This window comes from Pseudorasbora parva, chromosome 1, assembly GCF_024679245.1.
Source record: "Pseudorasbora parva isolate DD20220531a chromosome 1, ASM2467924v1, whole genome shotgun sequence".
In the NCBI taxonomy this organism is placed as follows: domain Eukaryota; kingdom Metazoa; phylum Chordata; class Actinopteri; order Cypriniformes; family Gobionidae; genus Pseudorasbora; species Pseudorasbora parva.
The window spans coordinates 40,795,181-40,822,222 of NC_090172.1; the positions used below are offsets into that span (position 1 = coordinate 40,795,181).

General features: G+C 40.3%; 1 protein-coding gene across 13 annotated transcripts; it reads left to right on the top strand.

Moving 5' to 3' along the window:
- The first annotated feature begins 1,406 nt into the window (after nt 1–1,406).
- On the top strand, nt 1,407–27,042 carry tle3b (TLE family member 3, transcriptional corepressor b). 13 transcript variants are annotated; one of them, XM_067440571.1, is made up of 22 exons: nt 1,407–1,770; nt 2,163–2,450; nt 3,271–3,371; nt 3,646–3,709; nt 5,313–5,357; nt 11,266–11,328; nt 11,435–11,539; nt 14,584–14,616; nt 16,279–16,483; nt 16,631–16,647; nt 19,957–20,076; nt 20,677–20,727; nt 20,810–20,962; nt 21,382–21,514; nt 21,729–21,904; nt 22,488–22,564; nt 23,110–23,359; nt 24,122–24,369; nt 24,479–24,626; nt 24,844–24,994; nt 25,430–25,506; nt 26,107–27,042. In XM_067440571.1, the coding sequence occupies exons 2-22, from the start codon at nt 2,427–2,429 to the stop codon at nt 26,212–26,214; spliced, it is 2,349 nt and encodes a 782-aa protein (XP_067296672.1). In that variant the 5' UTR covers nt 1,407–1,770; nt 2,163–2,426; the 3' UTR covers nt 26,215–27,042. The 13 variants fall into 13 exon arrangements, with proteins under 13 accessions (XP_067296672.1, XP_067296666.1, XP_067296681.1 ...); XM_067440565.1 differs by having other exon boundaries at nt 2,248–2,450; XM_067440580.1 differs by having other exon boundaries at nt 2,248–2,450; nt 16,282–16,483.

The following is a 27,042-nucleotide window of genomic DNA, read 5'->3' on the forward strand; positions in this document are numbered from 1 at the left end:
TTTTGTATTGAAATGACCCTGAAGTCTCTGAGAGCAAACATCTTAAATGTGTCCAATTAGACAGAAGCTCCAGTTTAACACCACATCCACCTTCCATGTGTAATATATATATATATATATATATATATATATATATATATATATATATATATATATATATATATATATATATATATATATATATATATATATATATTTCTTTTTTTTTCAGTGATTAAAAAAAAAATAACACCAGAGGATTATTAAACATATCAGATTATACCCCTATTTGGTGAAAACAAATAAAGACAGAAACAGTTGGCTACGATGAACCAGCCTTTGAGTGGAATAAATGTTTTGTTTTGTGGTAATGCGACTTGCATACATAGAAAAAAAAAATCAAACTGATATTTAGCCCCTACTAGCTTTTCCCTCTTTTGTTTTACGCAGGGCTCTTTTTACCACATGGTAGTGACAGATTGTTTGAGCTGGAAGGAAAAGCCATTCGAAGCTAATTAAGCAGCCATTCCAAGCACTATTCGCAGGCGGGAGGCTGAGAGGCACAAGCATTTGTCAGCGCTCTACCCCTCGTGGGCTTGATTGACAACTTAGGTCTCGAACTGACAACCCGTGTCGCTCTAAGCCAATCAGATGCAGGCCAGCGCTCTGATTGGTCAGCGGGCGCAGAACAAGGAGCTGCGCCCCACGTGGGTCTGAGCAACACATGATAGGTTGGGGTTTTTTTCGGGCGCAGACGTGGGTATGGAGGGTGTTGCTGAGCAGACAGCGTGAATCAAGTAATGAGGGCTGATTTCACAGATTATGCTGTTAATTTGAGTTACATTCAAAATCGGTAGCATAACTATACATTTGCAATGAGGGTGCGCTCTCGCATCACTGCTCTCCATGTTATGCGTCCTTGGACGGGATAAACTGAACATTTGAATGATGTTTTGGCTCAAACCAGTCGATCAGTTGCTTACATTTTTTAAATCAGTGAGGAGTTCACAGTTTATTGAAAACATGACATTCTATGAAACTGCAAAGAGTCATTATAACCAGATTTGATTGAATTTATAACTGCTTTTCGTTCAAACAGCAGCAGTCATGGTCATAAATCAGTGAACAGACAATTTCGCTTGTAATATGTATTTCTTATGCTACAATCTATCTCTTGAGATTTCAGTTAGTGGCCAGACTTCGAACAATCGTCGCTCATGTAAGTTGTTTGTCTACGGGGAAAGCAACCTATTTTAGAGCCAAAATGGCGAACATGAGGTCAGGTTTTATTGGCCAACCAGCGCGGGTAGAACAGACTTGCCCCACGTGGGATCCCGAGTTTGATTGGTCTGTCGCGGTGAAGTTCTTTTCGTGATTTGATTGGTCGCGTTCGGTTGTTCTCGCGGTAGTTGAGCCCGCGTGTCAGTGGGCAGTCTGTGTGTGGTACTGCGAGTGTTGGAGAAACTAGGCAAAGCGATTGCGAGCGGCTGGCTCGTACGAGGCAAACTTTTCACAACCAGACATTTTTTAACAAACAAGCAAATAAGGATTGGGAGATTTTTCCAGCGACGACAATTCTGTGAATTGTGTTCAAGCGAGACCCGAGTCTTAACTGAGGAAAACCCTGTCGAAGCGATTGCAGGCGCTGCTTTTCTAGGGTTGGGATTGATTCCCAACCAGCGCCTAATACTGCTCGTGTAAGGTCACGAGTGGAGGACTTCGACGTTTCCGCGGAGCAAGGAATTATTGCTGTATTTACATTCGCTGAAAAGGATTTTATGGAGACTAAAGGTAACGCGAAAGATAACTTTCAAAAGAATCCACTTGTAATCTAGACTGTTTATTTAGCAATTGAGCGCTCTTCGTGCTTTATTTTCTCCGTTCCTGTTTTCTTATTTGCAAGGCTGCTATTTCGCGTTTACTTCGAGACTCGACATTGTGCAAAAAGGACTAAATGTACAATTAATTGTTGAGTTGATTGGGATTCTGTTGCTGTGTGTCTTATCTCGCGTTTTTGACATTGTCCTGTAATCTTGTCGGGTTACATTCATGCAAACAGCAGTCAGGTAATCTTGTTATTGCGAGAAGACTTGTAAGCAGCTTGTTAGTCGCAGCTCGCAGCGCAGATGACAAGCAGCAAATGTGTGTTTGACTCGCTCTACACAACTATTCTGTGTTTACAGCACACGCGCAGCTGAATGCTTGACTCTTATTGGAGATAATGAGCCAACGCGCTGTGTTTTTGTTTTGCTCATCGGCTCTGTGAAGGATAAAGGAGTTAAATCGGGGGAAAGGATTGCGAGAAGCGCGTGGATCGGGTGCACGGACTGGGCTTTGTGTGTCCGCGAGTGCAGGGAGGGGTGACGGACGGGCTCTCGCTCATCTACTCGGATTACTGAAGAACGCCACATCCCCTGGATCTTCACCTCAGAAGGGATACATTCAAGATGTATCCGCAGGGCCGGCATCCGGTGAGTAACATAAATTATATTGATGCATTGTACCCAGCGCCGCGCGAGCGCGTTACCTTTTCGACCGTTGAGCTCGTGATCCTCGCGCACTATTGTGTCGCGTGACGTTTCTCTCGCGCGCCGTGTCCTTTATTTCTACTAAAACTTAACAATAATGTGCTCTTCTCGGTGTCCGTTAACTTGCTTCTGAACAGTGGTACATATTCATATCACTTTCAAGTTAAAAATAAAAAATAAAAATGGGAGGAGGGGTTGCTAGTTTTTCTCCGGGGCTGTTTAGACGCAGTGACCCGTCTGTGTCACGCCGACCGCTGCTTGGGAGTGTTGGAGGCTGTTCCCACTGTAGTGGCCAAACCACCGACAGGCCGAGCTCGAGGGAGCTCCTGGGCACTTCTGGCAAACTACAATTCTTCTCCGATGAAATATAATTTCCCTGAAAATCGGGAAGCATGAAATGTGTTATTGACACCCGTGGTTATAACCATGACTTGTTCAAAAACACAGTGAAAGTTAAACCCGAGACCTATCAACTGCTGTAAAATAAGTAATGGAGAAGGTCATAGTTTGTTTTGGTATTGGTCATAGTGTCAAACTGCGGTACAGTGACATATATTAAAACACAGTTGGTGTAACAGCATATTGTCGGGTATAACTGTGTATGTGATATGTGTATGATATGTGTATGTGATATGTGTATAACTGTGTATGTGACAAATAAAACTCTTGAACTTGAACTTGCATCAGTGACTAGGTTAGAGCTAATAAATAATGTGAGCTTTATGCTTTACATCAGCTAACATAAATCATTAATATTTTTCAGGCACCTCACCAGCCTGGTCAGCCAGGCTTCAAATTCACTGTAGCAGAATCTTGTGACAGGATCAAAGATGAATTTCAATTCCTTCAGGCTCAATATCACAGGTAAATATTGCTGTTAATGACCTATATGACGATGATGTATGTGGCTAATGCATTTCACGCCTGTATAGCTGTATTATACATTCTATTATACCATTATATTCAGTAACTTTAATAGTTTCATATGTTAATTTGAAATTCTATGTCAGTGACAGTTAAAAACAACATTACTATTCGAGTCAACAAGTTCCATGTGTATGTGACCACCTAGACATCTTAGTGACTTTGCCATTCAGGAACGCTTAAACTCATCCCTGTTCTTTCTCTCTTCTTACAGTCTTAAAGTGGAATATGACAAACTGGCAAATGAGAAGACAGAGATGCAGCGACATTATGTGATGGTAAGACCAAGATGTAGTTTGTTTTTAATCCGAGTTCTGCTATTTGTTGTTCTTTTGTTCCTTGAAAACATCAATAGAGTCACCAGCCAGCTATCTGAGCTAATGTTTAGTATCCACTGCCTCTGTTTATTGTGTGATAGCGTTTGCATTGATTTGCGTTGAACCGAAGGATCAGTGGTGAGAGTTAAGAGTGTGGGTGCTTTTATTTGTTGTAAAATGCCTGGAGGGTGTTTTGGAAAGGGAGTTGCTTCTTGTTCCATCTGCTCTGACCCGAGGTGCTGAATGTCTCTTGATACGAGTAAGGCACGCTTGCTGAGTTTAATCAGCATTTAAGGGTCAACTCTATTGTAAGTAATTTGTCAAGATTAAATTAGAATTTTACAGTAATAACGTGCAGTGACCGCAAACAACGATTGTTGGGCTGTCAGCGATCTTCTCAGCCAAACAATTATAAAACAATGCACACATTTATACAATATGTGTGTATAGTTGTTTTCGTCTTAAATTACTACCCAGCTGAAATGTCATTAACCTTCAGGATGATTGCAATCTCACTCAATATTGGCTCTTTTGTGCAATTCAAGAATTACACTAATATTAGTGCAGAGAAACGCCTCTTTTTAGAAGTCCAGTGAGTGGAAACTGAATTCCATCAGGATGTGATGTAATAGTGCACAGGTTGAACGGTGTTAACTGAGCTCTACTTTCTCTTATCTTATTTGAACATGCAGTAGATATTGACTCAACATGCCGGCACCTTTGTTAAATATTATTTTTCAGAGGAATGCCGTGTGGTAAAAAGGCCACTACCAGATAAACGAAATGAAACGCACAGACATTCTCGGAGAAAAATAAATGTTTGCCTTAGTTGTTCAGATGAACATAGTCTGATCGGCTATTTTGAGTGTAGAAAATGACTTTTATCTTAAGATGACAAGGATACCTCTTCACTGAAATAATGTTTCTAAGAGATGAAACGTGTGTAGAAAGAGAAAGTGAAGGATGACATGCTTATTTGTCAGTCTTTGCTTGGTTGATGTGTAAGTGCTCTAACTGGTTTGACATAACCCTGCTTCCATGAATGTTAGTTGTGAGTAAATAGTAAGTGGATGCTAAATAAGTGTTAGCAGAGAGATTGGTAAACATTGCTCTCTACCCACATAATCAGGCAATTATCTCTGTCTTAGCTCTGTGTACACTTTTTATTTTGTCTTTAATTTATCTGTTAAACTAGGAAATAAATGCTATGATGTTTGTATAGTGTGTGTATGTGTATATATATATATATATATGTGTGTGTGTGTGTGTGTGTATATATATATATATATATATATATATATATATATATATAATATGTGTGTGTGTATATATATATATATATAATGTGTGTGTATATATATATATAATGTGTGTGTGTATATATATATATATATATATATATATATATATATATATGTATATATATATATATATATATATATATATATATATATATATATATATATATATATATATATATATATATATATATAATGTGCTACTGTTTGCAATAGCATTCAACTATTACTTGTGTACTAAATGCATTTCCCATTTTCTCTTGCAGTACTATGAGATGTCATATGGGCTGAACATTGAAATGCATAAACAGGTATGTGGTCTGCTCTATTGTGCATTGTGTATGCGGCCGCTTTTTTGCACGTGTCCTCTGCCATGACGGCAAACAAATTTGTTTGGTCAAAGAGACGATGATAAACACAGCAGGGTCTTTGCAGACATTATTGGACGGTGTAGGGCTTTTGAAAAATGTACTGCAGCATAACGGCTACTTTTTCCTCTGTCAAAGAGTTCGCAAGAGGCGCTTGCACCAAAACATGCAAGTATATGTTTTGAGTAGTGATTAAATTGATTACAGTGGTCAGAGGCATAGTGGTTAGTGCACGTTTGAATCTGGCTTGTGCAAGTTTGAATTTGTTTCCTGAATCTGTTCCCCTTTCTTCTTTTTTGTTTCCTATGCTGCCCCTATAAATAAAAGTAGCCAAAAGTGGTGTCTGCACATAACAGAACTAAAAAGAAAAGCAAGACAAAGATGGAGGCACAGACAGAGGCCAGCCCAGTTAAATGTTGTTAGGTCAGCTGCGTCCAGAAGGAATTGTTATTTGGTCTTTTTTAGCAATGGATGCGATTGGTTGCCGTCACAATCTGTCCTAATTGCTGGCAGCCTGTATGTTTATCCCCCCTGCAACTGATCAATTGGTTTTGTAAAAAATGCATTTTATGCATTTTAAAAGGGAGACCAGCCAACACCCCCATTTCCTCTATTTCTCTTTCTCTATGTCATTAGTAGTGATATGATGTATAGTCATATGAGGAGGGCTCAGTTTGAAGAGGCCCTTTATGGTTCTCACCCTGAGGCCTCACAAGGTTAATGGTATCAGTGTGAGGGTGCTGAATTGGAACAGTATGCACGATCCATCAGCTACTTCGTGTTTGTGTGTGTCTGTGTGTGTGTCTGGGCCACATGTCTCTCTCTCACAGACACTGCATTTTCTGAAAGGTTTTGTCAGGCACTTATCTCCAGCTGTGAGAGAGACGGAGAGAAAATGAAAAGGGAGGGAAGGGTAGGTGCAGGGGCTTTGCGCAAACAGGTTAATCGACTGGCTTTTTTTTTTTTTTTGCAGAGCCTCTCTTTTGTTTATCAATAGAGCTCTGACTGAGTGGACTCAAATGCATGAATTATTCATTGGAGCATGGACTCCCTGCTCTCTCTGGAGTTAGTGATGACAGCAGTCTGATAACACAGTCTGCCCTTCATGTAGTGCTTTTGGCTGGAAAAGAACGGAAGGAAAATACACCTGGGTGCCAGATTTGTCATGTGCTTTCAGGATCCACCAGATTACAATAACTGAACAATAACCGTTTTATTTAATCATGCTCGAGAGTTTATAGTGGTTCACATCTTGCGGTACGTTAGAGCCTCGGGGCAGGGTGGTGAGTGTATGGTCATGAGGGGAGGGCTGGCCATGTGGGGGCAGGAACTGGACGCCTGTGCGTGTCAATGTAGCCCTTTAATTACTGAGCCTCAGAGGGCCCTGATCTGCTGTCCCTCTGTGTTTAACACAGTTCCCTCTGTCTTCATTTTCTTCCTCATTTTGTCCTGAAGTGCTCACTGCCGAATGAATGCAGAACTTGTGTGTGTGTGTGTGTGTGTGTGTGTGTGTGTGTGTGTGTATGTGATCATTGGTGTGGCTGTATTTGGTCAGTTCTTTGTGTGCACATACACTAAGCCAGATTCATTAAGTGAAGCTCAGTCTGTGGCCTTAGAGGGTGAGAGAGCGAAGAGGGGGGTTGAGACAGGCAGCGGGGAGGGAACTTGTTCAGATGAATAATTTATTCAGGATTCCAGGAATTGTTTGCCAAGGTGATGATGGTCGATTTGATTCTGAGCCAAAGCAAACTGACTCAGAGCACACTGCAGTCTCTCTTCAGAAGTGTTTGTGTACATGTGAGTGAGATGTCTAGTGGTGACAAAGTGCACCCACAATATCATTGCAGGCCAGTGTATTCCTAAAAGGCAAGCATGATTGGCTTAAATCATACAGTGCAGACAGGGTTGTATTATAATTAGTGGTCAGATGATATTTGGCTTTTACATTTATTTAATTTAATTTAATATCTTCTCCACCCAATACATTTTTTTTTCTATTTGCCTAGTGTGTCAGAAATGGGAATTTTATTTTGACAGCGCACATCAGTGCCATCAGTGGTCCCATTCACTGTCTTCAGTAGTTTATGGTCTCTGTTTAACAGTCATTAGAACTGTTAAATGAAGAACGTAAACTGTTAATCTGTGTGGGTTATTTATTTTACATACGTATTCTATCGGTGTGTCCCTTTTTTGCATACCTAAGCACTGTTCCATGCCATTTTTATTATGAATAGTGTGTGTGCAGCATGTTTACTACAAATCCAAGAAGAACAGTGCACTTCAAATACCTAATAGGTCAGTTGGACATTTTATGCACTCAACTGTTAATTACATGCCATAGTGCATTAGTGCTATCATATTCCAATGCTGGATGATAAAATAACCTTATGAAGTTTATACATTAGAGGGTAGAGTAAGTACATAATGTATTGTGCATAGTTTGGGACACAACTTATTTTATCTAAATAAAAATAAATGGTAAAATCAAATAACTTGCTGTCACAACAACATTAACTTTTCGGTGCAGAATTGGCATTTATATTAAATTATTAAATGTTTATTAATTGATGCCTTTAAGGGCTAACTTTAAATGAGCCCTTTTGTGTCACTCAAGGTGTAATATCCAATATTGTCCGACATATATTTTAAATGTAGACCAGAACTGATACATTTTAAGTCTTTAATATTGAAATGGCTAAACTAAATATGATATGTTATTGGACACTGTAATATGGTATAAGCCGGAGATTATAAGATGCTTGCATCTTTAGTGTTGAAAATAGATACTGTAGTTTGTGTGTGTAATTTTAGGCCACATCTGTCTCTCAGCTCTGTTCACTGAACCAGGTGGTCGTGTCTGTGTCCTTTGTGTCCGGCTTCAGCAGATGAATGCACAGAGAGACACAAACATCACTAAACGGTTCCAACAGGATTTGTGCTGCATATGCAGCGTGGGCAAGACAGAGACACCCTGTACAGACGACCGCTGCTCAATGCAGCCTTTCAGCCCCAGGGAAGCCGAGGGTTAGAGGAGTCTGTGTCAGGCGGGAAGGAATGAGAAACTCAGATGTGTGCGTTCGTTTATTTGTTAGCGCGTCTTATCTGGGAAGAATGTTTGTACATGTGGATGCTTAAGTTTGAGCGAGCACGTAAATGTAAGTTCAGCCATCCAAACGGTCTCCTTTATTTTATTTTTCTCCCTCTTGTCTGTAATTGTTCTTTGAGTCACAGTGCAGCTGTATGTGTGTTCATTTGTCAGTGAGTGGCTCTCCTTCAGTGTGCAGTTGTTTTGCAGCATATTTAATCCTCATCAGTGTCTCCCTGCACTCAGCTCGTACCCACAGCAACAGGTAAATGGCTTCTGGCGTGCCATTGACAGTGCTGTGTGTGAGAGCTCTTCACATGCTGCTTGACAGCACTGAGCACCTGGGATTGTGAAGCTGAGCAGAAAGCCTCTCTCTGCTGAAGGGCCTTGTTTTCACTCCCTGTGCCCTATTTTCTTATCAGCCTGTGTGGGAGCTGTTCTAGTAGCTTATAGCACTCAGCAACACCATACTTCCTGTTCACTTTCCATGTGGTTTAATCTGAGATTAATGTATGTAGTAGTTTAGTTTGTGTGAAGTGATTTGGATTAAATTCTTGTTTTATGGACACTATCAAGAATGAATGGCACAAAAACAGGGCACGTTTTGCCTCAGAAAAAATATCTTGCATAAAGAAAATGGCTCATTCTGCAAGGAAAATGTATTTCCAATACATTATTTGCATTGTTGCGTTTGTTACAATAATCTATTTCCTTTAGTGTTTTTCATTACTGTAATGTGTGTGGGTCACTTGTTTTATTTCCCCTTTGAAATTATTTTCTTTTTACTGTAATAGCAGTACAGTATTTGTTGTGTATGCTCATGAGATTACAGGATGAGATTAGTGGATACAATCTAATTTAATTGCCAGTCACAATGCAGTCTTTGAAAATTCTTTAAGCATACTCATTTTTATTGTCATGAGGTGCACCCTTGTATCATGTCTCTCCTAAATTGTTTTTTTTTTGTGTGTAGATATTTGTAGCACAGTCCGCATTTTCAGTCAAACCGGCATCACAACAGAAGGCTGTTTGCTAAAGCAGGTGCTCACTACTGTGGTTCATGGTGTACTAACAAGTATTGTATGCCGTTTATTAGCGGAAAAGTCGCTTCTGATAATTACTGTGGAATATATTCTCCTTTGGACAGTCACCAGGGTTTTTTGGCATAGACATAGGTTGTGTTTCTCAATCTTTCCTCTACACACGCGCACACACACGCACTTCACCCCACCCATGAAAGACAAGCCGTTACTCCCCCCCTCCCCCGTCTGCTCCCTTTCATCCCACATTAATTTGCTGAGTTGATCTGATCGACAGGCCGAAAATTCAATTTAATGACCTGCCCCTGTGCGCGTAATATGATTTTACTGCCTGTTATGGTCAAGCAGAGCTCCAATTTACATAATGATCTGAGGGAGAGATAGGGGTTGGCCGGTTGCTGTGGCAACCTCAGAGTGGCATGCAGGAATGGAAGCCAAGGGGAGGGGGTGAACTGATAGAGCGAGCGAGCGAGGAAAAATAACCTCGGTGTATGGCTTGTGTATGAGGGCAGGCAATGTTCTTATGCTCAAATATATAAAAAAAATTGGTTAGATGCCAACAGATTGTTGTATGCGTTTGTTTTGCGAAGGAGTGTGTGTTTGTGTAGCAAAGCTGGGCTGAAAAAGCATTAAAAGCTCAATGACTCTGAACGGGTGTGGAGAGGGCTTAGATCCTTTGTTCACGTCCCTAGAGACAGTTCATCACAGGTCAGAACACATCCACTCTCACCCGCTCTAAAGAGAGACCGAATCCATCAGAGTGCCAGGGTCAGCACCCTCCCACAGGCACAGAGGTCACGCTGCCAAAAAATGAACGGAATGTGGCTCGCGGTGAAAGAAAGAGAAATTTCTCTCCCTCACCTGCTGGGCCATCTGCTTCAACCTATAATCAATTTGTTCACCGCCCCATACTTCCTCTCCCCCCTCACTCATGCTCTCCTTTCCCTTCTCTCCCTTTCATCCTGAAGCGTTAGCATAGCTCATGATAAAATATAGCTCTCGGGGACTTCAGGTAGCTGTGAGTAATGCAGGAGAACCAGAGCATGTTGGCTGATTACCCTGTCCGTCTCTCCATATCAATAAAAGTCATTTTGAATATTGCTGTAGGGCTCCAGTTCCTCGCCTCCTGTGCTGCTGGAATGGGAGCATGGGGAAAAATGGTAATTGCTCAGTATTGCCATCGTTAATCTCCCAGCACCAAATCGGCATTAGCATATTTCAGCATCTTAATGAAATAATCTGTCTGGGTAATGAGGGGGTGGTGGGGGGCTGAGGCCAGACGACCCCTCCCCCTTCCATTATCTCTCTCTCTCTCTCTTTCTCTCTCTCTTTTTCCTCTTCATCTCTTGGCCAGATGGGCACTGCAGGCCTTCTGCCCATCTTGGCCTGGCAGAGCTGTGGATTTGGCCAGATCTGTTTCAGTAGCAGTGTGCTAGAGCGCCGTTTGGCTTTGTGAGCCACACACACCATATCAGCCCTCAAAGAGCCTCATGTTCATTATGTGCCAAATCAGACACATGGCAACATTAGTGAAAACAGACGTTTCTGAAGTTTTTACTTCATTAATCAGGAGTTCTGAAGGTATCCCATCATGCCTTATTTAGATCCACGGAGGCTTGATTAGAGCATTCAGCAACGTTAAAGTAACGTGAAGCTGACGGGAATTAAGTACGTTTGACTGATTAGAGAAGAACTGACAACATTTGTCTTTTTTTTTCTGTTTCAGACTGAGATTGCCAAACGGCTAAATGCAATTCTTGCTCAAATAATGCCTTTTTTGTCACAAGAGGTAAATATGCTCCATCTCTTTTCTCATCTCTTTTTCTTTTGTCAATTATTTCCATTAGCCTATGCTAATTTTCTGTTTATTGATTTTTCTTTTCTCTTTTTTCCAGCACCAACAGCAGGTCGCACAGGCTGTTGAACGTGCTAAGCAAGTGACAATGACCGAGTTGAATGCCATCATCGGGGTACGTGGACTTCCCAATCTGCCTCTCACCGTGTGTATACCCCTCTTTCTCCTTCATCTGACCAGGGCCAGGGACAAACCTGCACACATGCAGCTCAGTGTACTAATGCATTCATGCCTGGCTCCTAAATGACAATTGGATTTATAGTGTGTAGTAAAAAAGATCAAATTTGCTCTTAAAGAAGCAGCTAAATTAGCCTACTCCCACAGGTGGGGTCAAAGGTGATAAATCAGTCGTAATCCTCCATTGTAAAACCTTCAATTCAACACGTATCACCTCAGCAGCTCTTAAACAAATCCACGGGCAAATCCGTGATTGCTAGAGCCATTTATACCTGTGTTCTGAGAGGAGATCAGGATTGTTGATGTCTTAGTCCTATCAGTTTCCTGCTGCAGATTTGCTCCTGCCCTTCATGGTCTGGTTTTTACTTTGTTTACACCATTTTGTTTGCCTTTTTATGCCATCATTTTTGTCGTTGTGCCAATCAGTGTGTCGGTTTGTCAAAAGGTTTGAGAGGCATGTGGAGAGAGACATGTTTGGGCTTGTGTAATTAAGCTCTAGTTTTGATCACACAAAGGGAGTAGTCTAATTCTGTCAGGGTTGTCTGTGATTAGCCATGTTAAATACTTTAAAGAGCTTGTGTTAAGGAGCATTGAGAAGCTTCCCACTGGCTTGGGCAAGACAAACATTACTTGAATTACAGCCTTAGGTTTTTGGAAAAGTAAACTGGTTTCTGTATGCCAGCAAATATGTTAGATTGTAATCATGAGATAACTATGAGATAAATAAAAAATCTAAATGATGCATTTCTCTAGGTCAGTCGCCTATAAACAGAAGTACTCTTACATACACAGTTAAGCAAGCTATAACTATATATAAACTATAGTCGTAATCTTTCTGTCCAAATATACATGACACAATGCATAATCAAATATTTGAAGATGCATGTATTTGTCGTTAAGAGCAAGTGCGCCGCTAAAAGGTCAGTTTTATTTTGACCAATGTATGCATGCTGGACAGTGTAGGCACAGCCAAACCATTATGATTTTGACCATTTGATTTTTGCGCTTAAAGACCCATTCACATCAATCAAAAACATAAAATATTAAGATGACTAATAGTGTCCACACCATCTAAAATAATTATCTTTATCATTATAAACCATCTTCTGATTTAAATGCTCAATCTCGTTAAATTCTGTTGGATTCTGGGTCAATGTTTTTAGCATTTTTCAGCTGAAAAAAAACATTCTGAAAGTGATTCCAACTAGATAATTTCTTTACGTAAGGTGGAGAATTATTATGTGAGAACAGGCCTTAGAGCATTTGCATTTCTTTAAAAAAAAAAAAAGACAAATTATTGTTTAAATCGAACTAATCAAACCTTGAATGTGCATGTAAAAGTTCTGTGTGGAGCGTGCCGTGGTTACCCAGCTTTGATTAGCCTGGCCTTGGCTAGTGGGTAGGAGGTCCTGAGCTGGGTCAGGACAGCCAGAGCCAGATATTGGAATTCAATTAAGGCAGATGAGCCAAGACTCTGACCCCTGTTTTCAAGGTAATTGCTTCCTCGAATCTGCCTGAATGCAACTGTCGACGGGGCTCCATCATTTAACAGCTAGCCATTCAGCAGAGCAGCTTGGCAAGAGTTGGGGGAGGCATGGGGGCAGGGCTTGTTGCTTCTGCTCACACATACACGCACTTAGTAGTCACATGGTCATCATGATGGTGGATAAATAGATGTAGTCAGGCAGACACTTCCCTCACTGTTGCAGGAATTAACACACATCCTCACAGGCTTGAAAAAAAACAAGCTTTTATTTGTTGGCTGGTGAAGATGGCAGGAGATCAATCTGTGCTCTGGTGGAGGGGGGAGGGGGGGTCATTAAAGATTCACTGTTAATCAGGAGCCAGCAGTGTTTGGCACGGAGAGATCGAGAGAGAGAAAGAGAGAGGATAAGGAAGATTGTGAAAGGCGAGAGACATTGTGAGAGGGAGTGATATCCACAGGGAGGGGCAGAGGCAAATAAGTGGGTTAGCAAGAGGATAGAGACGCCCATGAAAGCTTTAGTCTGTGGTACGACTGACCTGTTAAAGTGGTAGTGCCGTACACGTCTGTGGTTTAGCTAATCAGTTACTGCCATTGAGATCTTATGTTAATGCTGTAAAACGGTATGAATAACACGCACATGAATAGACTTGCGTTACATATGTTATGGCTGTATAATTATTGAAAATAAAATTAAAACCATGAAATGACTGCGATTTTTATTATAAAATGTATGCCATGCGCTGTTTCAGAGTTAATCATGACACTGTTCTTTTTTTAATGTTTGTAGTGTGGCTTGGTTCAGGACTAAAACACTGTAGTAATTTATTATTTTTATTACTATTAACTAAAATGAAAAGCAAGTAATTAAAGTCATATGTATCTATATCACAAAATATTTTACCAAATTGTGCAGTTTTGCAGACAAGCAATGCAAACCTGTAGCTATTTTATTGCATTTTAATTACCAATTACAAATCATTAACTTAACCACCAATTGTAATTGATATTAATAGAGATAAAGCCAAACTGGACCCTAATTTCATAAACTGTAGTATTTTTCATGTAAATGTCATTGTGAATGCTTTTCATGTAAAACATTAGTGGCTGACTCTGAGGTTTGCTGCTGGTTTGCTCTTTGTTTTGATACAGAACACCAGATTCACTTTGCATACTGTTTCTGTTCATTTGCATTTCAGATTTCACAGTAGCAGCATAAATAGCCTCAGTGTGTCTCAAAACATGGCTTATAACAATAAAAATAAATGTTTAGCCAGTTATTTGCCACTTTAAACTATTAGCGGATTACTAATGGGGATCAGGGTGTCTTTCTAGGAAGGTTAAGTGTGTTCAGCACTGTGCTAAGGTTAGAAAAACACATTTAAATAAAAGCACCCTTTGTTGCTAAAAAAAAAAAATGTTGGTCAGCTTGGTGTGCCTGAGTGGATTTGTGAACTAGTGATGTGTTATTCATGAGTGAACGTCTATGTGAGCGTGTAATGACATGCTCGTCTCTTTTCTCTCATCAGCAGCAGCCTCATGCTGTCTACCCTGCTCTGATGGTCAGTGCTAAAGAAGCTGAGACCCCGACATTCTTTAGATCCTAACGCTTCTGTGTTATTTAGTGTTTGTTCTGCATTGTGCTTCTTTTAGTCAAAGCAATGGCTTTTTACTGTGAGAATAGTAGTGCTTGCTCACACACTTTTATAAATATATATTATATTTTTGAGTGCTGTTTACATTGAGACTGCTGAGACATCAATAAAATGTTTTTGCTACATATTTTGTTTGCTTAAAAAGAACTGAATGCATTCATTTAAATGCGTTGCATTTTATATGAGGAAAAAATCTTAAATTACTGTTAGTTGTCTATTCACAGGTCTTGTGTATATATATATGTACTTATGTATATATATACTACTGTTCAGTTTTTATTAAAAAAAAGTCTGCTCACAAAGGCTGCATTTATTTGATAAAAAAATTCTAATATTGTGAAAATAATAACTTGAGTAATAATAACTAGAATATATATATTTTTAAATGTGATGGTAAAGCTGTTTTTTGGCAGTCATTATTTCTCCAGTCTTTACTGTCACATGATTTCTTATCACATTTAAAGATTACCAGCATTTATTTTTTTGGAAATATAATGTTTTATTAATATATTTTCTGTCAGTTTAATGCATTTTTTGAGCAAAGGTATTCATTTCCTACAAAAAAGCCATACTGAGTTTTGAACGGTAGTGCATATCAGCTTTTTAGCAGGCAATGAATGTCAGTATTTTTGTTAAGCACTATCTTTATTTTTTACAGTTATTAGTTAAGTACTGTTTTGAACTGAATTAGGTTTATTTACTGATGTGTGTGTCTGTCTACTGTAGATGTGAGAAGCTCATGTGCAATGTATGTATGTCACAGAACCGTTAATAAAGCAAAATTATCTTGTTTTTAAATTATATAATTATAAGGCTGTGTACAATTAAGGGAATTAAGATGAATGACAAAAGACAGCAGTGCAATGAGATGTGTAGCTTTATTTGTATTATTAGATGAAGACAAGTTTTCTTCATATTAATTTCAGACATTAAGCGAGGAACGACATAATGTTTATCTAAACGGTTGCATACTCACATCTTCCCACTCTCGGCTGTAAACAGCCACTGCTTTGACACCACGTGTTTCTTACTGTAAAATTAACACAAACAGAATGGCATATATCATTGGCTGTTGTTAAGGAGGCATGGAGGTGTGGCATAGCAGTATGTGATGATAACCATGGGTCTGTGTGTAAATGCTATATTATATTCTGGGAGGTGACTGCAGTGTTTATCAACATTTCACTAAACTCACTTGACTGTGTGTGTGGATTAATGTATGTACATATTGATTCTTAGTCATGCTCACTCATTTTAACCTCTTGTGTAAGATGGGAGTGTGTATAAATCAAACGTGTGTGAATCTCATCTAAAAAAAGAAAGAAAAAAAGTTTAAAAATCTGAAATAGAAATGTTTTGGAGTGAGCTGATCCCGCTGAGCTCAAGGAGGACATGTCCTTGTGAAGAGTGTCCTGCTTTGATCCAGCCACTAATGGAAGTGTTAGGGTGCCAATGTTCCTCTCCGTGCATCCTGTGAGAGAGGGGCTTAACCAGTCACCTTTAGTCAGTGCTTGCTCTCCATTTGCCTTTTCCCTCCGACCCACTTGATGTAAATGTGTGTGTTGACAGCAGCAGCAGCTCCAGGCACAGCACCTTTCTCATGCTGCCCATGGACCCCCAGTCCAGCTGCCCCCTCACCCCTCGGGGCTGCAGCCCCCAGGCATCCCTCCAGTCACAGGCTCAGGATCAGGTCTGTTGGCGCTGGGGGCTCTGGGTAGCCAGGCACACCTGCCAGTCAAAGATGAGAAGAACCACCATGACCTGGAGCACAGAGGTAACTTGACATGCACTGAAGAGAAAACGAAAACAAATGTCCTGAAGCAGTATGTTCATGCTTTGGTAGGAAAATAAATGTAAACGCTGACTTGATGTTTTTCTTTCTGTTTCTTTTATCGTCTTCATCGTTCTCCCTTGGATAAAGAGCGGGAGTCTAGCACGGTGAGTTCTGTCAGTTTCTGATTCCCTGTGTCTAATTGCCTTTTTTTCCACGACTAACAATTGTAATCTGTTTGTCACTCAAAACGACTGAATAGTGTAGAAGGCTGTACAAATCAGTAATTTGGAGTTTTACTTTTATAGTAGCTTTGTGTCCATTTTAAATGTGCATTCAGTAGCTTTTTAGCTAGTGTTCGCATTGCTGTTCTTCATGTACATTTAAGTTCCGATACCACGATGGTGTTAGACACTGCACTGCCATCTGTCGAAGCGGATCGGTGTGATCCTTTCTGATTTTTATGTGTATTATGGTATCTACATTTACGGAGGTACATGTAGTGGTTTGCTCGCTGTTTACTGCACATTACAAAATTAAAATGATTTTTATGGAAAACGATACAATAAAAAGTACAGTGTACACTATTTGCCATACAGCAACATGATTTATTTTTAAGCAAAACTTTTTAAATTGGCACCCAACCTAAAGCTGGAAAACCTGTTGTTTGTAATTGTGTGTAAGAGGCTAGTACATTCTTTAACATTATTCCTTTTGTGCTCCTCAAAAATAATTTGGTTTGAAATAAGGATGAAGTACATCATGGCAGAATTTGTATTTTTTCATTGAATTATTCCTTAAGTCCTGACATTTGATAAATAAGCAGCATATAGAGAGCCAAGCAGACAGCATTAGAGCACGCTAAGCTTTAAAAAAAAAAAAAAAAAAAAAAAAACAGAGAAGGGAGCCTGTTGTATAATCCTGCTTTTAATCCAGGTAAAAATTGCGCAAAAGCACAGGCCAGGGATTAGCAGCGCTATAATTTCATCACAATTAAAAAAGACTTTGACTCTCTATCTTAAAGGATTTGTCCTCCACTCTTCATGTCTGCAGCTCTTGGCTCAGATAAACCTTACTCATTCATCCATATCTCATAGACTCCTCCTTTGTTTCTTCTTGTGCCTCTTTTCATCAGTTTTGTTAACTGCTCTTTCAGTCGTTCTTTTAGCTCTTTGTCTGCACAGTTCTGGTTCTGTCCCTCTGTGCATACCTCTTGCTGTGTTTATTTGAGGTTTTCATGTAACCACTTAAATTATCCCTATCTCCCAAATGCTGGATTGCCCCATTTCACCTCTTAAACTGGCTATGCAGAAAGGTTTGACTTAGAAAATGGAGGTGTGTGTGTGTGTGTGTGTGTGTGTGTTGAATGGGCAGCAGTGTGAATGGGTGCAGTCATGCCTGCAGAAATCAGACTCTGCTGCTGATTAGCGCTTAGTGCAGCAGCGACCATCCTGCTCTCTGCCCGCCAGGACTTCCTGTTGTCACGGGTCATCTGATAGCACCGCTCTGACTTTGCTTATTGAGTCACGTTAAGCCTGTCTTAAAAGGTCAGCCTATTAAACCCGCAGCTGAGATGCACACATACACGCTCAGTTGCTTGCTCGCTCCCTGTCAGGCTGAGAGAGCAGTCTAGGTCTATTTATTACTTTTGGATTAGCAAGAGAAGGGGTTGGGGAGGGAAATGGGCTGCTTAATGCTAAAGAAAAGCAACACTGAGAATGTTGTAGAGTGTTTGTGAGTGGGGTTAAAGCTCCTGGGATTCCTTTGTGTCATCTTCAGGAGAGCATGGAGTTCCTTCTGCCTTGGAGATCACTTCCTTTGGCCCAGCCACATCCTCCTTTTTTATCTGTCTCCTCTTCACTCTTTGCATGAATAGAGGTTTGCCAGTTAAACTAAGAGTGTGGGCTTGGCACTGAGATCATGCCCTGGCAGGTCCACACACTCTGGCCCAGAGATGGTGCCCGTCTGCCCAGCTGTGCTCACAGAGGGAGCGCCACTCAGCCGCTGCCATTCTCAGTGCATTCTGGGCAATGAAACTCCAGCTGCTCTTCCTTTCTCCTTTCCTGTCCTTTCTGCTTTCATTTTCTCCTTCTGTATGTACACACACTTTCTCAGTTTAATTACACTTCATTTTTTTGTGGTGACTCCAAAAACTCAACTCAACACAATTTGGCCAAAATGTTTGATTTTTATACGAATATGAGTAATAAATAATAATGAATATATTGTGAATACTAATAATTTGTTATTGTTACCATTTAAAAGTACAAAAAAAATAATAAACATTGTAAAATTACTTATATTTATGGCTGTATATTTCTTATTTTTTTAAGCTTTTGTTTTAGTGAAAAACTTAAGGGAGACCTTCATTTATAAACGCTTATTACAAGTTTATGAAGATGGTTGACATGCAATGTTTTGAAATACACAAACTAACACATGCAGAGATGGTTTTCATGAGGAGCAGCATTTACTGCCAAGCAAGCTGCCCCAAGATACCGAAAGCACCGGATCTTGTGCCGCGCTTCACTCAGAAACAGTGCATAATATTTATTTTTTGAATTGCAGTATTTACATTTTGATTATTGCTCTAAGCTGTTTATTACGTTTTCATGCAACCTATAATAAAGGTAGTGAGTGGTCTTGGCAGGGGGCCGTGTGTGGACTCGTTCTCTGTGTTTTAGTTGGGATGGACAAGTGCGGGAGGGTAGGAAAACAAGCTGTCGTCTGGCTGGTTAACTCTCCGGGTGAGGGTCCGTTTATTCTGGTCTGTGTTTGTGTTTCACTGTTATTCTCTCTCTCCCCCTCTCCGTGCCGCAGGGATCAGTTTTCGCTTGACCCTGCTGTCCAGTTTGGCGCATTTGCGTTGTGTAATGCTCGGTGCAGGTTGCCCAGGGCTGCGGGGTTAGCCCAGAATGTTTGAAGTGTGGTGTGGTCAGGCTGGTTTAGAGGCCTCACTCTTCAGGGATAGTTTGCTCAGCTGTCCCGCCTGCTTTGCTTCATGGGGCCTGAGCTTGCTTGCTTGGCAGGCCCCACGCTCTCTCCTTTCCTCATTGCCAGGGAGTACAGGGTGATCTAACAGGGCCTGGGGCTTAACCCCCTCGCTTTTCCATGTTTACCTTGTACGAGGGAGGAATTTACACACATGGCCCGCTCAAAGCCACTGGTGGCCCCATGACGCCTCTGATATTTGTATTTGTGCTGCTGAGAGCCTGGGCCATCCTGAGCATAGCTGACTGTCTACAGCTAATGAGCTGAGCCTAAAGTGCCTGTTTTATTATATTGATGGAGAAGTTCTTTACTTGGAGTGTATATATCACAAGTGGGCAGTCTACATGTTCTTCAAGTGTAATACTATTTCAAGGGAACATTGAGTTTGTAATTGACAGCAAGTGCACAGGGATAAGCTTTTATTAGTGATTTGGTCAACTTCTGATCAACTTGTCTTTTTTTTCTTTCTTTTTTTTTCTTGGCAGAATAATTCAGTATCACCGTCAGACAGTCTGAGAGCCAGTGAGAAGCACAGAGGCTCATCTGAATACAGTTTGGACCCGAAGAAACGCAGAGTGGAGGAGAAGGACAACATGAGCCGATATGTAAGTTATTCAGTTTTTAAAATACATGTTCATTTTGATAGTTTAATAAGCGTTGAAAGATTAATTGGACCTTATGGCAAATGTAATCTACAATAATTTGTATGAACGATATGATGACAATTGGTGACAGTAAAGACATTTACATGGTTATAAAACAATTTTCAAACAAATGCTGTTCGTTTCGAACATTGATAATATTAATGCATGTTTCTTGAGCACCAAATTAGTATATTAGAATTATTTTTGAACAGAAGACTATGACTGCTGAAAATTCATCTTTGCCTTTGTAGGAATACATTACATATTAAAATGTATTCAAATTTAAAATGGTAATTTTAATTTACATTAATATTTCAGAATGTTATTGTTTACTGTATTTTGATAAAATAAATGAAGCCTTGAGCATAAGAGACGACTTTCAAAAACATTAAAAATATTTCAGAGACCTGAAACTTTTAAACTGTAGAGTACATTTTACTTTTATAAATTTTACGCATACTCATAAATTTAATATTATCATAAATTTAAAATTAATACATGTTATTAATTAACCTTACAAGATTCATAATGTCTTAAATCACTGCTTTTTATACACTACAGGACAGTGATGGCGACAAAAGTGATGATCTAGTTGTGGATGTATCTAACGAGGTAAAAGCTAACGTGACTTTGGACTTTGTTTGGAGAACATCTCTTTCTTATGTGACTGACTTTTCTGTTTTTCCCACTGTAGGATCCAGCCACTCCAAGGGTCAGCCCTTCTCACTCTCCTCCTGAGAATGGACTCGATAAGCCAAGAGCACTGAAAAAAGATGCCCCCAACAGCCCAGCTTCTGTGGCCTCCTCTGGGAGCACCCCATCTTCTAAAGTGAAGGACCACCCACATGTAAGTGTTAGGGGCTATGGATGGGCATTTGTGGTGTCAAGTCTCTGCACATTTGCAAACCCTCTTCTTCCTCAGCAGTTTTATAGCTGTAGCATAAATGTCAGTTTGAAGCGTAACATGAATACATCAGCTCCTGTCAGACAAACAGCGGCTTAGCTGCTAGCCTTGGCTAATATCTCAATGCGCTTAGCTAGCCTCAGAGGGGAAGAGGAGAAAAGAGAGGAGAGAGAGTGATTAAAGATGAGTGAGAGGATGAGGTCTCGGGGAAGGGTTCGGTCTGAAGTTTAGCTTTATCCTCCTCCGCAATAATGAGCTGTCAGTGTTTGACTGGATTAGTGCGAGAGAGCTCTCTGGATTTGAGCATTTGTGGTATGTAGCTTTAGCTTCGTTAATTCCATCTCTGTTCCTTCATCTTGCAGAACGACAAGTCCTCCACACCAGGTTTAAAGTCCAACACCCCCACCCCACGCAATGATGCTCCCACCCCAGGAACCAGCAACACCCCTGGGCTCAGGCCCATACCCGGAAAACCGCCTGGCATGGAGGCGCTGGGTAAGTAGTAGTTGCGCACGTTATAAAGCTATCCATTAATAAACCATTCCCATTTGTCTAAACTTAAAAGATTGTAACCATATTTTTTTTATCATGGGACAACTTTCTGAACTGATGGAGCTAATCTATGCTAACCAGCCAAACTTGTAAGTGTGAGGGTATTTTTATGGCTTTTTAACTTTTTTCTTTTCGTTTTTCCATATGTTCCCATCAGCACCTGCCCTACGTACACCATTGTCGATTGCGGCGCCATATGGGTCTCCGTTTGCCATGATGGGACACCACCCAGAGATGAACGGCTCATTAACTAGCCCTGGTGTTTACCCTGGCCTTCACATCTCTCCTCAGATGAGCGCCGCAGCTGCTGCTGCCTATGGACGCTCACCAATGGTTAGACTCCCATATTGTTATTTTCTATGATTACATAAACTTTTCTAAATGGTTGCAGAAGCTTGTTGTCTTCTTTCGGTTTTTGTTTTGTTGTCTCCTGTTCTTCTGATCATCTAGGACAGTGTTTCTAAACTCCAGTTATTGGGACCCACCTCCCTATATGTTTTAGATGTTTCACTAATCAACACAGCTGATATGTTGAATTGGGTGTTTTAATTAGTGAGACGACTAAAACATTCTGCTAGGTGGGTCACCAGGATCTAGAGTTAGCTTAGCTAACTTAGCATGCTTAGCCTGTTAGCATAGCATTCCGGTTAAATATTACCTTTTGCATTTGTAATGCGTTTGTTCTGCATCTCTGTTTGCACTGATGGCTTGAAAAGTAAAACAGTTGTCTGGGGGTCTCTAATAAAGGCTTGAGGGGAGAGATAAAGTGCAAACAAGTGCTCAACTAGAAGATTAAAAATGTATTACAATAGAGCTAAAACAGGAAAAATTAGACTGTCAAATCAGTTTCAGTGTGTTTTGCATTATGTATTTTTCACATTTTACTTTTTTATGCTAATATGTCTGTGTGTTGCAGGCTGGCTTTGATCCTCATCCGCACATGCGTGCTCCCGGTCTGCCAGCAAGTCTGACCTCTATACCTGGAGGGAAACCGTAAGTGCTGTTATTGAGCTATCTGTAACCCTGTATAGCACACTACTGTTAGAAAGTTCAATAAGATTTTATTTATTTTTATTTATAAGTTATACTGTTATTCAGCAAGGATGTATTAAATTGCTTGTGATATTTTATAATGTTAGAAAATATTTAAATTTAAAATAAATGTTGTTCTTTTGAACTTTCTATTCATCAGAGAGATGAATGAAATGAAAAAAGTATAATTTTCCACAAAAAAATATTAAGCATATTAACATTAATAACATGGAAGTTTTTTTGAACACCAGGCCAGCATATTTGAATGATTTCTAAATTAAATAAATTACTTTTCAAAATATATTTAAACAGACAACAGTTAGTTACATATAAATAATAAATAAAATGTATTACTGTATTTTGTATCAAATGAATGCCGCCATTCAGACTTCTTTTAAAAACATTATAAATCTTATAAAATCTTGAACGATAGTGTAAGAGAATTTCGTAAAAAAATGTGATCATTCTTATTCTTTTATCTCCTCCTTTCATGTCCTGATACATAGGGCCTACTCCTTCCACGTTAGTGCGGATGGCCAGATGCAACCAGTACCTTTTCCTCCAGACGCTCTTATTGGACCAGGCATTCCCCGTCACGCTCGCCAGATCAACACACTCAGCCATGGTGAGGTGGTGTGCGCCGTAACTATCAGCAACCCCACGCGGCACGTCTACACTGGCGGCAAAGGCTGCGTAAAGATCTGGGACATCAGTCAGCCTGGCAGCAAGAGCCCCGTCTCGCAGCTCGACTGTCTGGTAAAAATTGTCTAATCAGTCCACACAAATTACCAGGCTTATTTTTGAATTATACTTTCTGAAGTACAAATCCACTCTTTAATTTTTTTAACATGACTATTTTTAATCCTTATCCTCCCTTTAATCCCCTGCCAAATAAAGAACCAAATCTGTAGGCTATGTGTTGTTATTTTAGGAGAAAAGGCCATGATGGCTCTCCATTATCCCCCTCAGTCAGAGTAACTTGCTTTTTTGTGTGTGCGTGTCCCTGTGCTTGCTCCATAGTGCAGAAAGCTGTGTATTTGATGAGCTGTTTGGCCATTATAAAGTGATTTAATTTGTCTGAAAGCCTGGAGTTATTGATCTCCCTCAGGAACAGATCTAGAATTCTCCTGCTAATTTGAAAATGTGCTTCGTCCTGGTGCTGCAACTAAAAACCCTTAAAAGCTTTTCCCTACCCACTTACCATTCTGTGCCCTCTTATCGGCCGCCTCTTCTCCTCTATTAACCTTCATAAACACAGGTTAGACAAGATTTAGAGAGCCAGAGCAAATAACAGGGAGCTGTACAACTGCTTTTTAGCTCTGCCATTTTGATCGGTTTACTTCTTCAGCCTGATTATTGAGGGGCTAGAGAGGGATATTTGTACATATTCTTGTGAAATACAAAAAAGTAATTGAAGGTTGTTTTTGTAACATATTTTTTTCAAAATTCTATTTTTAATGCAGCATTTCAAAAATGTCTGCCTCTCAACATGAGTTGCCCTCTTCTCTCTCCCTTCAGAACAGGGATAACTACATCCGTTCCTGTAAGCTGCTTCCGGATGGCCGTACTCTGATTGTTGGAGGAGAAGCCAGCACTCTGACCATATGGGATTTAGCCTCTCAGACTCCCCGTATCAAAGCAGAGCTCACCTCTTCTGCCCCAGCCTGCTATGCGCTGGCGATCAGCCCTGATGCCAAGGTCTGCTTCTCCTGTTGCAGTGATGGAAATATTGCTGTCTGGGACCTTCATAACCAAACCCTTGTCAGGTAGGAAGTACACCGGGGATTCCACATGAGTTGGTGTCTCTTTGCGGACATGAATGTTTACAGTGTACTGATGCATTTAAAGACAATGTGTATATGTCTATGTACGTAGGCAGTTCCAGGGCCACACAGATGGGGCAAGTTGTATAGACATTTCCCACGATGGCACCAAACTCTGGACAGGTGGACTAGACAACACAGTACGGTCCTGGGACTTGAGAGAGGGACGACAGCTCCAGCAGCATGACTTCACTTCACAGGTAGCATTCACATGAGCACATATTGTATTACGCACATTGTATATTATAAAATAAAGGTGATATTTTTGTGGCAAAAAATGTACACCCCACCCCCCATACACCCTAGCATGATGTCACAACGTTTTAAAAAGTATTTTCTTGACTTATTTTAAAGATAATGACACATGATCTATATGCTTTAAAATCAGGGTGTGATGTGCTTTGCGCTCTATTGCAGATTTTCTCTTTGGGCTACTGTCCGACGGGCGAGTGGCTGGCTGTGGGAATGGAGAGTAGTAATGTGGAGGTGCTTCATCATACCAAGCCTGACAAGTACCAGCTGCACCTGCACGAGAGCTGTGTCCTCTCCCTCAAATTTGCCTACTGTGGTAAGACACTGTTACTTTACCTTTTATGTAGCTCAGACGTCTTGCACCTGAAAATGAATTTGGGGGGCGGGGGCTCTTCAGCTTTAGTTTAGTATTCAGTGGTGTTTTTCTATTTTAGCGGGGCCAGATTGCACATTGTACCTCTCTCTCTCTCTCTCTCTCCTCTCTCTCTCTCTCTCTCTCTTCTCTCTCTCTCTCTCTCTCTCTCTCTCTCTCTCTCTCTCTCTCTCTCTCTCTCTCTCTATCTCTCTCTCTCTCTCTCTCTCTCTCTCTCTCTCTCTCGCACGCTCTCTCGCTCTCTCTCTCTCTCGCTCTCTCCCTCTATTAATGGCCCACTCTACTTCCAAATAAGTCGAGCTGTAGTGAATCAAGTCATTTAGATCAACCTTGACTCTGTACCCATTAGTGCATGTGTGTTTGTTCCATTTCCTAAAGGTAAATGGTTTGTGAGCACTGGGAAGGACAATCTCTTAAATGCCTGGAGGACTCCCTATGGTGCCAGCATTTTCCAGGTACGTCAGTCAATACCTCATTCCCTCCCCCTTGCTACAGAGGTGCTCCAAATGTCCATACTACGTTGGAAGTGTGTGTTTTGTGGGAGTTGTAGTGTGATTTTGATTGATTCTCTTTTCAGGCTTTCAATGGGACTTTAATCCCTGTCGTAATAGTCATTGAGTGGTGGCTTTTATTTTTGCTGTGGAATTGCAGCTTTTCAGAAAAGGCCATCTTTGTTGGAAAACTTTTTCAAGTTTGGCTGCCATTTTTGAAGTTACTCTGTCTGAATGATCTTGTCAAATAATGCACATCAAAATAATAGAAATAAAAAATAATAGAAACAAAACCACGAAAAGTGACAAACTGTTTTAAATGAAAACAAGATATAATAAATTAAAAGCTAATTCAAAATATTAACAGCTCCCTATTTCAGGTAAAAATCACGCAACTCTGCACCACTCACATATGTTTCCAATTGTTTACTTTTAACACATATATTTGCCACTTAGAGTAGCGTAAAGTCTTCAGTTAATATTTAGAAGGGAGTGGTTTATGATGTCACTGAGTCTGTTTGATTATGTCAGGCTAATGGTTTTTCTGCTATCTTCCCTCCACAGTCCAAGGAGTCTTCCTCTGTCTTGAGCTGTGACATCTCGGCTGATGATAAGTACATTGTGACGGGATCTGGAGACAAGAAGGCCACTGTGTATGAAGTGATCTACTAAATAACTGCTTCATCAGATGTAAAGACCTATGGATGGAGCTTTGGGCCTGATTTCAAATCGATTCAAGGGATTACTCCTCCACTTTTTCCTCCTTTTATAGTAGGAACCCAGTTTAGGAATTGGTTGGTCCACTTGGATCGGATTCCCAAATGTTTTCATTTTTAACACACCTGGATTGTTACGGAAGTGGATCGGCCCTTTTCAGATCCAAGCAGAAACGTTTTAAACGGTCCCAAGGACTCCCTGACGGCACTAATGTAGTAAATATTGTCTTGCCTTTGCTTTCGGTCTGCTCATGGGATTGTGTGTGCCTATTCCTTCCATAGTATTTTTTTTCCACCTCGCCTTCCTTCCTTTAAACAAAGTGAACGATCTGTGATGTAATATGAAGCAGTGCTTCAAATTTAGCCTCCTGCTCTCTGGACAATTTGTTAAAAAGTGTATATATGGAGTAATAAAGACGTTTTATAAATATATATAATTATATATATTTCCATGTCCTGATATACTTGTGATGGGTTTCTTTGTCCTCATGTCCTTAATGCTTGATGAATGTAGATTAGGACACACTTTTTAATTTTGATTTTGTAAGCACATTCTCTGGGCTGGCCATTTGCTAAAAGGCTCACATGGAAAACCCCTTCCAGAATAATCTTAGTAATTTTTATTTTTTTTATGTTTTTTGCTTTTTGAGCCTGTGCTGTTCGTGAAAACGGGATCAGACTGGAATCCTGTGGAAGTTGGAATATGACAGAAACAGCCCAGAGGAGAATGAAGAGTCATTTGTAAATTGAAAGCGATATTAAACTTGGAGAATGACTAACTGTA

Bases quoted from the DNA above. Each gene is read 5' to 3' on its own strand.
- tle3b (XM_067440571.1), top strand. From the start codon at position 2,427: ATGTATCCGCAGGGCCGGCATCCG. The intron at 5,358-11,265 runs GTATGTGGTCTG...TTTCTGTTTCAG, and splicing joins ACATTGAAATGCATAAACAG to ACTGAGATTGCCAAACGGCT. The intron at 24,370-24,478 runs GTAGGAAGTACA...CTATGTACGTAG, and splicing joins CATAACCAAACCCTTGTCAG to GCAGTTCCAGGGCCACACAG.